We start from the raw sequence: 13,283 nt of genomic DNA on the forward strand, positions 1-13,283 counted from the left end.
TCTTCCTCAAATGAAAGGGATGATGACGCAATCTTTGCAAGAGGGAAGGAATCTAATTACATTGGTCCTCAAATCGTGGCTCAGTCATTTAATTCAGGGTGAGTGAAGTTCAGTGGAGGCTGGTGGGATGAGCTATAGGAAGGCTGGCTTATAGTAATACATTGAACGTATCAAACATATGGAAACCATGTTTGACTCAGTTCCATTTATTACATTCCAATGACCCTGTCCTCCTATAGCTCCTCCCACCAGACTCCACTGGTGGAGTTAGCTGTGAGCAGGTTAGTTCTGAAGGGTTCGTTGCCATATAAACTTACCTGGCTAAAAGGTGAGCCACTTTCATATGACCCGGTTATCCCGATCAGAGTTGACCAAAGATACCTCTCTAACTCATTAAGAAAGCTAAACTTAGATATGTATTTTTGGTTGTTGAAGCAGTTAACCTTGAAATGGGCATGGTCCATCTTTGTGAAAAAATAGAAAGTGATTTCAGAATATTAAGGCAAGTTAGCTGGCTAATGCATTGATCTTGCTTTGGAGTATACTCCCCTCTGCTCTGTCTCCCCTCAATCACACATAACATAATGACATGTACAGTGACTGTAGGCCCACTAGGTAACTGATTTTAGAACCTATTGATCCTGCGTTCTGGAACAGCCCCTAGCAATCACAGCTACAAACCAGAGTGCCAATAAGAGGTTTATTTCAATGAAGTCAATATTGTTTTTAAAAAAAATCAGGATATTTTCTTCTGACATTGACATACACGTCATTACAGTGATTTTGGAAAATCTTCTGCGCAGGAGAAAACAAAAAAGGCCAAAGGAGATGTCTTCTAGTATTAAAACCCAAGCAGGTAAAAAATGCCTATTTTCCCCAAAATCAAACCAATAAGTGTACAAAATGTACACATTGAATTCTGAATAATCAAAACAAATATTTACAATTCCTTTTATGAAATGTGTATTACAACAAATGTCTGAAAAGATGGCGGCAAAACACGAGGAGATAAAAAACAAAACAATATATATTTCTGCTTTATCCACACCAAAGCATTTTGGAACTACGAAAGAAAACTACATTCACTACCTTTTGAGAGCATTTGAAATAATGAGAAAATGAAATCCTACATGATGTTCATTATATTACCATTCTCCTCTCCCCGATTCCTTTTCTCATAAATATCTTTAGTGTCATCTTCCCTGATGCCTGACTGCACATCACCGTTCCTCTGTATTCTATGGGAGAAAGAGAAAGTGTGTGGTTTTTATACTTCACTAGTTTAGATAGCAGGAGTCATTCAATCCACAGTGAGACCAGAATTAATGTGCCCTTTTTGGTGGCTGAAGTATAATATAAGCTACCACTGCTGCCAGAACAACACAAACTAAAGACGTCCCTTCATGCTTTACAGGAGAAAATAAAAAACAGATGTTATTTCTGGTAAAATAGAGCTTCACTGCCCAGAGTGTCAGTGTCTATATGGAGCTGTGATGTGAGGCAATGGAGTGATGAAGTCTATAAATGGTTGTTTTTTTCTGCTAGATATGATCTAATATTTCATTGCTACATATTTCATTAATCTCAGGTTCCATTGTCCTGAGCTGAAAACATCTCATCCAAGCACCTGCTACAGGTACATCTCAGAAACACATCTGAGCTCAGCATAAGGTCAAGGAGGAAAATGGTATCAGAGCATGGAAAACATGTAGCCTTACTTCTATTATAGTTATTGCAATTGACTTAAGCAGCGCAACAGTAAAATGAAGCATATCGCACCAGTATGTCCAACTCGGTGGTTTGGCCTAGCGTCTGTCTACATGCAGTGAAACCTGCCTTCATTTATCCTCTAGAGCCAAAAACACTGAATCTTTCAACACTGCATAAATCAACTCTGTAGCCAAAACACAAAACACAATTTCAGCTTTGTAATTTTCACTTTCATAGCAAGCCTAAAAAGCAAATTAATATTGAATAGCTGAACTGAAAATAGAAAAACACAGGTTGTGACCATATTCCCATGAGGAGACAGAGGGTCAGCCGGAAGGCCACTTCATAAGGAGTGTGTTTAGATTGCCCTCCAACACTGATAAGCTCTGATACACACCAGCCTGCGTCTGATCTGGGAGATCGCCATTCAAATCATCATATCAAAGAGAAAACCTAAAAAAAGTTCTAAACAATGGACCGTCAGTAAACTTTCTGAGCTGCTTCAGATCTCCAAAAATAAAAGGGAAAAGTAAGAACAAAGGAGCTCATGCATTGTGTTTGCTCTAAATTAGGAGAGAAGGAAAGGTAGTCCATAGTTTTCTTTCTCCTGTCTAAACAGACCAGTCCCAGTGTTGGGTGTAAGGGGGGGAGCCTATTTGATCAGCCTCTTGGCCACGTCTTGGTAGGCGATCTCGATCTCTTTGTCACTGGGGCAGGTGTTGGTGAACTCCTCGTGTGTGTAGGCGTTCTGCAGGTACTGCCAGATACCTATCATGTCCTTGGGGATGTCAAAGCCTCTGTACTTCTTGGTCACCACCTGTGGATGGAGGGGGACATTGACTAATTAATGTAGTCTTAGATAAACTTCTAGAGAAGAGGTCCCACTGTAGGCCAAAGATGGTACAAAATGATTTGGGTAGCAGAATGCATATATCATTAAGTGCTCTGGGCTTTGCTGTGTCAAGATGTAGATTTGTCCAAAATAAGCATTCCATTTTACAATAAGAATTCAACTGTGTGTGTACACTGAGTATACCAAACATTATGAACACCTTCAAAATATTGAGTTGCGCATGGACGGGGCATTCGTCGGGGCATGGACTCTACAAGGTATCGAAAGCGTTCCACAGGGATGCTGGCCCAATGCTTGACTCCAATGCTTTCCAAAGTTCTGTCAAGTTGGCTGGATGTCCTTTGGTCGGTAACCATTCTTGATACACACAGGAAACTGTTGAACATGAAACTATGCAGCGTTGCAGTTTTTTGACGCAAACCAGAGCACCTGGCACCTACCATCATACTCCATTCAAATGCACTTAAATCTTTTGTCTTGCTCATTCACCAACTGAATGACACACATACACACCAATCCACGTCTCAATTGTCTTAAGGCTTAAAAAGTATTCTTGTAGTGAATTTAACAGGTGACATCAATAAGGGATCATAGCTTTCACCTGGATTCACCTGGTCAGTTTATATCATGGAAAGAGCAGTGAGTATACAATGTTCTGTACACTCAGTGTATAATGTCATGTTTATTGGCCTCTGCTCTTACCTTGACGATGTGCAACTTGGGAAGAAGGTTGCAGTCAGCCAGTGTCATGTTGTCACCATCCAGGAACTTGCGAGTGGAGTTCTTGACGTCCTCAATGCTGTTGTGGTCGATCTCGTCGGGCAGTGGGGAGCGCAGGTACTCATCCAGCTTCTGCAGGGTCTTCAACAGCCCACGCTCCAGACCTACAGCAAAAAAAGGAACATTTATCATCTCTATCTAAGTTTGTTGGAACCTCTCCAGCTTGCTGATACTAAATAATGATTAATTTAAGATTGACTTCAGGTGTCCCTGGTGGTAATTACCACAACACTAGCACAACAACTATAAACTGCATATAGCAATCACAAACCAGCCTGCCTGCATTGTGTTGAATATTCTAGACCACTTTTCAAACCGACACCACAGGATACGCACAGCAGTTCTGTAGTCTGCCACGCGAGGGCGGCATTTTATAGCAAGATGGCAGAACTTAAGCTGCCTTGCTGAAGTATTTTGAGAGAGTACATTCCTTGATCCTAGTTTTTGGCATTATCTTGAGAGCCCAAATAAGGAGTAGTTCATACAACCAAAATAGATAGCTGGGGTTGGACTAATTGTGGCTCACTGAGCAAATTCGACTTATTGGAATGTTATGTATTCAAGTCAGTTGGAGAGTGTGTGACTGGGCATATTGTGTTTTACATTTTACAGTGTGACTGTCCTATAAATAGGGCATGCCTATCATTCAGATATGACTTTCAGCAATAAAGTACTGTTGACATAGCCCAGAAGACATTCAAAGCCAACCATAACGATAGGTCAATATTTCCACAGGGTGGAGAATAGAAAGAAACCATACCATCCAAGATACCAGAGGACATGAACTGATACTGTGTCATAAACAGCTTACCCCAGATTAACATGGCATACAGACAGAGAAACAATAGCCAATATGACGGAGGCAAAGCTACAGTATACTGTCATCTGTTGTCTTGTACAAAACAATGCCTGTTGGCAATATATTTATAGCTGTGGCATGCCTGTTAAACAAAAGCCAGGGGAGACAAGAGAGTTGCTGTGAGCTCATTTCCAGACCATCTCGCTCTGTTGTTTTTACCAGGCTGTTTGGTTGTTTCTTTAGAGAGCCCAGCCAGGTGACATGGGGTACAGGGGGACAGTGTCAGGAATGGTACTGGGGACAGAGAGAGGCCACCACGGAGAACAAAAGCTCTATGTTGACATGTTAGCCAGCCCCCCCCCCCCCCCCCCCCCGCGCGTTGTCACCCAGCCACCAATGACCTCAGGCTACTGCTGTCACCTAGCAACCACAAAACTGTTGAAGCACATAGGTTTATGTGTGTGCTTGTTAATTCTGTTATAGGGAGTGGAAGCTCACCTTCGTTGGCATTGGGTTTTGAGTTTTTGATGAAGGCTGAGAACTTGGCAAAGATGTCCATCCCAGCTGTGTTGGACTCAGGGTGTCTGGCACTAAGCTTGGTGAACCTAAACACACACACACACACACACACGATACACCTGGTTAGATCTCAAACAAGCAGAGTGTATACTGTAACCTAGGTATCTACACTTGGAGGCAGTGTGATGTACTTAGTGGGCGTGACGAGCTGTTACCACCCAGACTCACTTGGGTGGGCTGAGGACATCCTCCAAGAACTCCTCTATCTTGTTGACGTCTGTCTTGACCTCCCCGTTGAAGGTGATGAAGGGAGGGTGTGTGCCTGGGGCCAGGTTCTGGAGGTCTGCAGGCTTCCTGGGAAGAGGAGAAGACAGGGGATTTAGTGGGCATGTCACAACACACTGGTAAATACCCATATCAGCCAAATGCAATGCATACCTTTTACTGAGTAAAGTCCTTAATGTTGTTGAAATGTCTGTCTCATTTGTATGGATGACTTTGCTGCAAAACCAAGTTCCCCCTGGGGATAAAGTTTTATACTACTACTATACAACTGAGACGTCACTGATTACTCACTAACCTTTCACTTTATATCCCTATAATCCATCTGGTCTCGGTCTAGTCTTTGACAATCATCAACTATCATTAGTGTTATTCTGTTTCTTCCCAGGGCCCAGTTCTATTGCTTTCTCATGTCATTGGAGGTGGCTGTGGCCCACGGACAGGACACAATTCCCAGTCCCAGTTCCATGCTGAACTGTTCTAGACTTTTCTAGCCCTCTCTAGTGCTCCCCTCACACACACAGACCCTGGGCTGGAATTTATTTTCAACAGGATTGTGTACGTGTGTTTGTGCATGTGTGTGTATGCCAAGTTCATTCCTCTGTCCACAGTGCTCAGAGCAGGCTTGTTTTGTTCCAGGTGACTGGGAGGTGAGATATGATGAGAACACACACAACATAATGAGGATGTGATGAAGGACCTGTCAACAGCACAAAGCCCTTTGTCATGTTTCATAATGACCCACACAAACCAAATCACTAAATTACAAAGCAAAATAAAAACCTTTTTAGGTCATACAGTGTAGAAGTATTAGCATTGCCATGACTGAGTTAATTGACAAAATAATATGGAGCAAATTAACTTTGATGCAGAGAACAGCCTACCACTGACCTATCCATAGAGTGATTCACATGCAAGCCAAGTCAGTGGTTAAGATGTCCCTATAAGGGGAGATGTGAAACACATTCATAGGACCAACAAGTCACAGGGGCACCAAAACAGGAAGTGACCTCAACCCTTTGGAATGAGCACAGGAAGCACACTTGCCCCATGGCAACATTAAGGGGGAGGAGGTAAAAGTGTTCACTCAAGAAGATAAATAAAAACGCTTTAATCATAGACCAAAAATAGTTTTCCATACCAAGGTTGCAAAATATAAGATTAGAAATCGGAATTCTACATCTTTCCTTACTAAGTGGGCTACTCACAATCACATCAATGTGGAACGGTAGTAAATCAAATGTAATGTATTTTGAGTTCCATATAGTAATAAAAAGGGATAAAATAAGACAAATGATTTTGCAATACTTTGCCTTTCTGTTGACTGGAGAAAAAGTGAAGCCTTTATCAGTCCTGGTCTGAACAGCTGAACAAAGACATGTTTGACAGAGGGGGAAACAGACACTGTTAAGTGGGCGGACATCCTCCACTGCCTTTTACAAGACCTCCAGAAGCTTGTTTCCCATTACACACCCTCACCACAGACATAGACGTACATGCGCAAATACATTCACAGACACCCACAGACAACATTCACAGACACTGAACGACAACATTCTCAGACACCCACAGACAACATTCACAGACCCCCACAGACAACATTCACAGACAACTTTCCAGTACCTTCAAAAGTGAAAAGGTTGCTCTTGGTACTACTCAGTCTTGTCTTGTCTAGATTACCCTCAGGACCGACCCTGGCAGAGGTAGCAGTGTTTCTGAGCTCTCTCAGGAGAAGAGATGCAAAGCGATAGAAAAGCATCTACGTGGATGAGCTTTCCCCTCTAAAACACTTCATCAGAGAGCCTGCTTTATACTGGACTGTCTGAGTCAAACAGCAATGATGAAAGGCCCATGGAAATGAAGAGTTCATTTGACCATATCTGAAAATAATCACACATATGCCAGCAGCCTTGGCCTGGGAAGAGGAAAAATAATCAGGTTGACTCATCGAAGGACATAATGGCTGGGTAAGGAGCTGCCAGGCAGCATTACAGTGAACATGGGGAAGAAAGTTTGCTGTAGTTCCAGCCGAGGCTAAATAGTGTTCAAATGACTTTGGGAGGGGAAGATTATCATTTTAGATCCTGTTTTAGAGTAAGAAAAATAACATCTAGGGAGGAAGTGAGCACAACCTCAATTAGCCCCTCCAAAACGCAGCTTGTTTATTTTCCAGATTTCTCGGGTTTGGAAAGGTCATGAGAAATAAGACCAAATAAGCAATTAGGGCGGTGTGCCTGTTTGAGGTGTGGCTGGATCAAAGTGTTCTGCTAGGCTACTAAGGTCTTAGTGGAGAGCCCAGAAAAGCTCTGAGAGCCAATGAAAGAGGAGAGCAGAGAGAGAATATTCCCCTGGCTTTCCAGGAGCTAGTTGAGAGCTAGGGGACTGAGCTAGCTAGATAGTGTGACATGTGTTGGAGGAGTGAGCAAGCAAACTAGTGTGATGTCTGGTGGAAGAGTGAGCTAGCTAATGTGACGTGGTGGTCTGGTGTCTCCCTCACCTCTTCAGGTCCACTGTGGTGACGTTGAAGACCACTCCCTTCAGCCACAGGATCATGAAGAGTCTCTGGGAGAACGGGCAGTTCCCAATGCTCTCGCCATCACTTCCCGCCTGAGAGAGAGAGGGAAAGAGAGGGTGAGAGAGAGAGAGAGGAGAAGAAGGTTAGATTAGGTAAGACTACATCAGCATTATTCACGTGGCATTGTTTTCACACAACCACAGAGAAAATGCACCATGGCTGGAAGGATAAGAGGCAGGGAATCCAACATGGCTGACAAAGATTTAAATGGCTCTTGTAAACTGATCACAATCAAGTTAAGGTTGAGCCTTAAAATGGATAAAAGTCTTGGAACACTGATATTATCAGACCTCTGTTCTACAATCCAATGACCAGTGGTGTTTTACTGCACTGACCTATTTTGAGCAGACAATGTTTCTTTCACTCAGATTAGAGACTAGCTCCCTGAGTCCCAGAGAGCAGGCTAACCTCTGTCTCAAACCCTTTAGCACACTTCCACAGCCGCCTCCATTCATCCACACTACCAGGCAGCCAAGTGGAACACAAACCCCTGAAGTGACTGAGAGGGACTCTGAGAGGGAGCTGGACAGCTTCTTGTTTCTTTAGACCTAAAGAGAGTCTGATGTATTTGAGTGGGAGGGGGGATGATACAGTATGTCTACCAGTGTCTAATCACTGTGCTCAACCATCACCATGACAACATCACTGAAGGTATTTTGATTTGTAACACATGCATATTGATGTGTTTGATGTGTATTGAATCATGTATACAGGGCCATTCTGTGAGACAATTGGTCTCAGCATGAGTCCCTGTTAAAATAAAGGTTAAATAAAATGTCATTTATAAAATGAACAATCGACTACATGCCATCCAAACAAGAGACATGGACAAACTAGGCAACTGTTCTCAGACAATCACTGGACATGGGGAAAAACAAGCAACTACCCACTAGTACAGGCCCACTTTCACGTTGGGGATTTTCCTAACCCAAAATAGATCTGCCACCTTCACCTCCCTTTCATGACAAACTACTACCGTGCATTATGATAGTGTACACAGGCCTCCAGCCCTAGCAGTAAAAACGAGGCAGTGAGAGAGATATTCTAAACACTCCGCTGGCAGACACACTGTCCTATAAACACACCAGAGATCTCTCCAACTACCACTGTCAGCACACTCTCCCTCTCTCACTCCCGATCATCCTCCTCAAGCTGGTTCATATCAATGATGCTCTAGAGTACAAGCAAATCCCAGTTTCCAGCTTAGGTTGTGTGTACAGAAATAGTTGTGGGAGTAAGGAAAAAATGGTAGATCGAAGAGAGGGAGTTTTTGATGCAACTATCCTCCTCTCATGTAACATTAATATGTTACACGTGTGTAGTAATTACTAAATAGGAAAGTGAAATTAAATATTCATTAGTAAAGATCTTGCTTGTGTAAACAAACATACTATAGCTGGAGGAGCCAATCGCCGTTGATTTGACTCCTACTAGTAATTAGTAGGAGATTGACACCCAAACTACACAACACAAATAATTTGACTGTCACTAAAATGTCTTCTCTAGGCCGTCATTGTAAATAAGAATTTGTTCTTAACTGACTTGCCTAGTTAAATAAAGGTTCAATAAAACAAAACAAAAATTATCTTACATTGGCCCCAATGTCCCAGTTCCTTATGCCTCTTCCTCTTTTAAGAGGATCAACTCAAGCATGGTCTCAGCAGCCCCTTTCACACTGTCAAAATCTTCCCCCATTCGATTTACAGAACTGGTTATGGAGTGTTCCATAGACGGTGAGCACATAGAAGAATGCCATTCTTCTCAGTGCCAGTTAATTCTGAAGAATGCCCCGTATTCATTCATTCTGAAGTACAGGGACTGAAGGTAAAAGGAGCATTAAGAAAAGGTATGTATATTTTCTCACTGTGTATTACTTTAGCAAGTCTTGGCTCACTGAAAGGCGGCATGCTCATCAATTTGTCTCTCCTTGTCAGTCACTTTGTAGCCTACTCTCCCTTCTACCTAGCCTCCTGTCCATCTCTTTCACTTTCTCATTCCATGTCTCTCCTTCTGGCCAGTGCAGAGGGCATCTTAAGGAAGAGATAATTCCTCTCTGAGATTCAGGCCCATTCCAATGTCAAATACACTAATTAAAATGGCATACTACAGCCTTTTGAGTAATGGACTGGCGGACCTGTGCCAAGATAGGGCTGGGCTTCATGACACATTTATAAAACTTTATTTTTATTCCCATGGAGCTAACGTCCCCCTCTACCACTAGAAATCCGATAAATAATACGTATCCAAAACTTTTTTCAAAAGAGGTACGACCTGAAGTGATCTTGTGAATGAATAGGGAACTTTGTTTCCAGAATGTTCCTGGCAGTGTGTCCAGCTAACAGCACTCTGCTGGTGTGCACAGACAGTCTGTTTGTCTCTCTGTGGTGTGGAGGCCCAGTGTGTTCTCTCTGTTTGATCTGCCTGCTGGCTGTCCTACAGGCTGGAGTTGCTGTTCTGTTGTTAGAGCTCAATTCAATAAATCAAAAGGTTAGATTAGATCACAACCTTTGTTCAGTGTCCCCTCCTTATGATTCGATTCCTGTGTATGAAAGGCTTGCCATCAAATCGTATTTCTCTGTTTGGAACCTCAGGCAATTGTTATCTAACAAGAGACCAGTAGCTGATACTTGTGGGACTATAGAGACAACAATGTGTTATTTTCTGCTTTTATCCAGAGATTGTATTCTTGTTGGTGTGTCAGGGGTAGGAATGACAGCACAACATGGTGACTATTCCCATGACGATCGAGACCAGACTCATAATAAAGAACTGATTATCATTGCACAGAGGTAACCATGTGAATGGCATCTTTCAGAATAAAATGGTACGTAAACATAAAGGACATGGGCCGTGTCTGAAATCTGTCTTGCCTACTACTTACTTAAAGTGCATACTGTGTACTATCAATACTACGTACTATTTATCACGTACTGTTTGGTAAAAAGTATGCCACAGGCGAAACAGATACTTTTGGTGCGTTCAAGACAACTGGGAACTCTAAAACAACGAGCTCAGACTGGGAAAAATCGCAACATCAGTGATCTTCAGCTCAGAGAAGTCAGAGCATGTTTTTTTCCCAGTTGTCTTGAACGCACCATCTGTTATGGCTTCACATATGAACCAGACAAGATCATTTATAGCCCCACCCAGTGACCTTTCTCCATTGCCTTTCACTAACACCGGAGTGTTGTTTTGGGCTAACATTAGCTAATTAGCTAGCATTTAGAACAACATATTTGGGGTAAACTTCTGTACCGTAGGTCTATGCAAGTATCAATTGAAGAGTCAACTGAAGCTTAAAAGGAATGGGAGATGAAAAGCGCTATAGAAATATTATCAATTACTATACCAAAGATGGTTTATTTAGAACAAAAAAATATAACAAAAAATCTCTGACAAAGGCCAAGAGGCCGAAGCGTAAGCTTCAATAGAAAAAGTGATGCTAGCAAGAGCAGTGTGTAGGTTTCTTTTTCCTTTCAAGTTATCTGATCGTTACCAGTCACCTGCAACATGATAGCTCAGATGTAGGAATGTATTTTTGAATGTTGAAAGTAAAACACACCAACAGTGGATGTACTGGTATCAAATCAAATGTTTAACAAACAACAAACACATTTCAATGAAAAAAAACTGAAATCCCCCCAAAAAATGACACCAAAAACATTAGAAAATGAATAGCTAAATTAAATACCATACAAAATACATAACTACTTCATGGCCTCTAAAATGGTCATAAGACGTGCCTCCCTGTCAGTCACCTCCTTCTCCTGACTGGACCTTTCTGGGAGGGAGAGGAGCCCACAGCTGCACCTTGGGAGGATGAGGAGATGATGTTCATGACCGGTGGGGTGATGGAGTGGCAGCCCCCCAGCGCCTCATCCATCACCACTTTTAGGATGCAGCTGTGGCCTCCCCTCCCTCAGTACTGACTCCAGTGGGGGGAGCTTTCAACTCCTGAAAAATGATCACTTTCAGCATCAAACATACTACATGTAAAGCCCTGGTATTATGCCAATTACAGTACATTTCTCTGGAATACGTGAACCTTTCTAACATGTTTCTTTTCACACTTATATACATGAATGTGCAGTTGAAGCATAGGAAATATTTTTGGAAAGTTTTGGTGCTCTCAGAGAAAAGGGTAACTTTATTAGCCAAGTACAGCTCAGCAATAAATGTCAAGCTAACATACAGTAGCATACTGTGTATTTTTGCTTAAGGTTCTCCCACTTCTTTTTTCACCCATGCAGGTAATAGAGGCCCCTCCAGCTCACACTCCTTCACGTAGATCCTGAAAAGACACAAGATCAAGTACAACATTAACCAAAACATGAGCAAAGTAGAGTTGTGTGAACTTTATGTAGATAGCCAGACTGCCACATACATTATCAAATTGGAGCGCCAAGGTGAAACAGTAACGAGTGCATGTTACCATTACTTACACCATAGCAGGTTATGTGTGCAATGAAACTAGACCCATTCAAGCGGTAACCATTCAGGTATAAACTAATATTGCATGGCATGAACACTACAATCAGCTCAACGCAGATGAACCAACGTCGGGAGAACTAGAAGAGTTGTTGGGACCAGCACCGCTGTGGAAAATAGGAATGTAGGCTACCGCGTTACTAACGTTATAGCTAGTGATATTTACAAGTAGCAGCTAGCTAGCTAACATTAAATATGTTAGCTCATTAAATATAGTTGTCGCTCAACAGCAAGTGACCCTGTAGCTAAGGTTACTGTTCTAACAGTTAACTTCTAGACCTACTAAGGCATGTAGCTAGCTAAAGGCATGGTAGGCAGCAGGCTGCAGATCTGTTTTCAAATATCTATATACGATGAAATAGTTGTGATAATTTTAAGAAGAACAAAAACTACTTACATTTGAACACCACCGTAGAAGCTTTGCTATTCGCAATCTTCGAAGTTATTTACTCAAAACTTGCAGCCCCTCCACTTCCAATGCATTGTGTCTGTGAAATTCACAAAAAGTGTGCAGCGAATGCGTCATTGCGTTGTTCCCGCTATTCGTTCATTTCAGTTGGGCATCACCATATCTAATTGACAGCAGATGATCAACTGTCGTCAAATCCGAAATGAGTATGACATCCAAGCATTTCAAGTATATTTGATTTTCAAAATGTCACATACTCAAAAACAGCCTACTTTTTAGGACGAACGTATTGGTATTTGGACACCGCCGTGTATTTCAGCCATGTTTAGTATATGAATGGAGTGAGCAGCAGCTTTAGGAATGAGCTCCTCTCCTCAGGCTGCAGAACCAGTGGTCAGAGATGGCCAGCCACAGTGCAGCAGCTGAGAAACCCTTTCTCTGTGTCAGAACATGGCAGGGATGCTGTCTACTGGAACTACAGCAGCAAAGAGCAGACACAGCCCTCTGGCATGTGTTTCCGGCAAAGAACCTAGCCCTAGTCTGCTATTTCTACTGAGACTCCCTGCAGCCCTACCTTATCTGAGACAGAGGAGAGGGGAGGGAGAATGGTGTAGGAGGAGGGAATACAGGAATAGAATAGACTGGTGGAATTAGCATAAACCTAGTTAAGGAGAAAGGGAGACAAAAAGGCTAGATTGAGTGGGTGAGAAGTGTCTAGGGGAAAGAAAGCAGAGCGCAAGCCACACCCTTCTCAGCACTGTGAGCTTCAGAAGCAGCATGCTGCTTGGCACTCTCCTCTCATCCTTCTTCCACAAACTCAAACTGTTTTTATGACATAGGAACAGAGTATGTGAGCGGTTGGAAATCC

The 13,283-nt window shown here is 42.5% G+C and overlaps 1 protein-coding gene across 6 annotated transcripts in view; it reads right to left on the reverse strand.

Annotated features, from left to right (window-relative positions):
- Positions 1-686: 686 nt before the first annotated feature.
- The window catches only part of LOC110498013 (chloride intracellular channel protein 4), a 28,204-nt gene continuing 15,607 nt past the window's right edge, over positions 687-13,283 (reverse strand). Inside the window, exons 1-8 of one of the 6 annotated variants that reach the window (XM_090211402.1) lie at positions 12,688-13,103; positions 12,404-12,494; positions 11,721-11,809; positions 7,441-7,550; positions 4,890-5,015; positions 4,641-4,747; positions 3,266-3,447; positions 687-2,527 (exon numbers count right to left, since the gene is read on the reverse strand). In XM_090211402.1, the coding sequence (XP_090067528.1) occupies positions 2,363-2,527; positions 3,266-3,447; positions 4,641-4,747; positions 4,890-5,015; positions 7,441-7,496 (636 nt within the window). In that variant the 5' untranslated portion in view covers positions 7,497-7,550; positions 11,721-11,809; positions 12,404-12,494; positions 12,688-13,103 and the 3' untranslated portion in view covers positions 687-2,362. Of the gene's footprint in view, positions 2,528-3,265; positions 3,448-4,640; positions 4,748-4,889; positions 5,016-6,566; positions 6,795-7,440; positions 7,551-11,710; positions 11,810-12,403; positions 13,104-13,283 lie in introns of those variants that run through there. The other 5 variants (XM_036954939.2, XM_090211403.1, XM_090211404.1 and 2 more) reach the window with 5 other exon arrangements.

This window comes from Oncorhynchus mykiss, chromosome 19, assembly GCF_057628025.1.
Source record: "Oncorhynchus mykiss isolate SJ-2025 chromosome 19, ASM5762802v1, whole genome shotgun sequence".
Classification (NCBI taxonomy): Eukaryota; Metazoa; Chordata; class Actinopteri; order Salmoniformes; family Salmonidae; genus Oncorhynchus; species Oncorhynchus mykiss.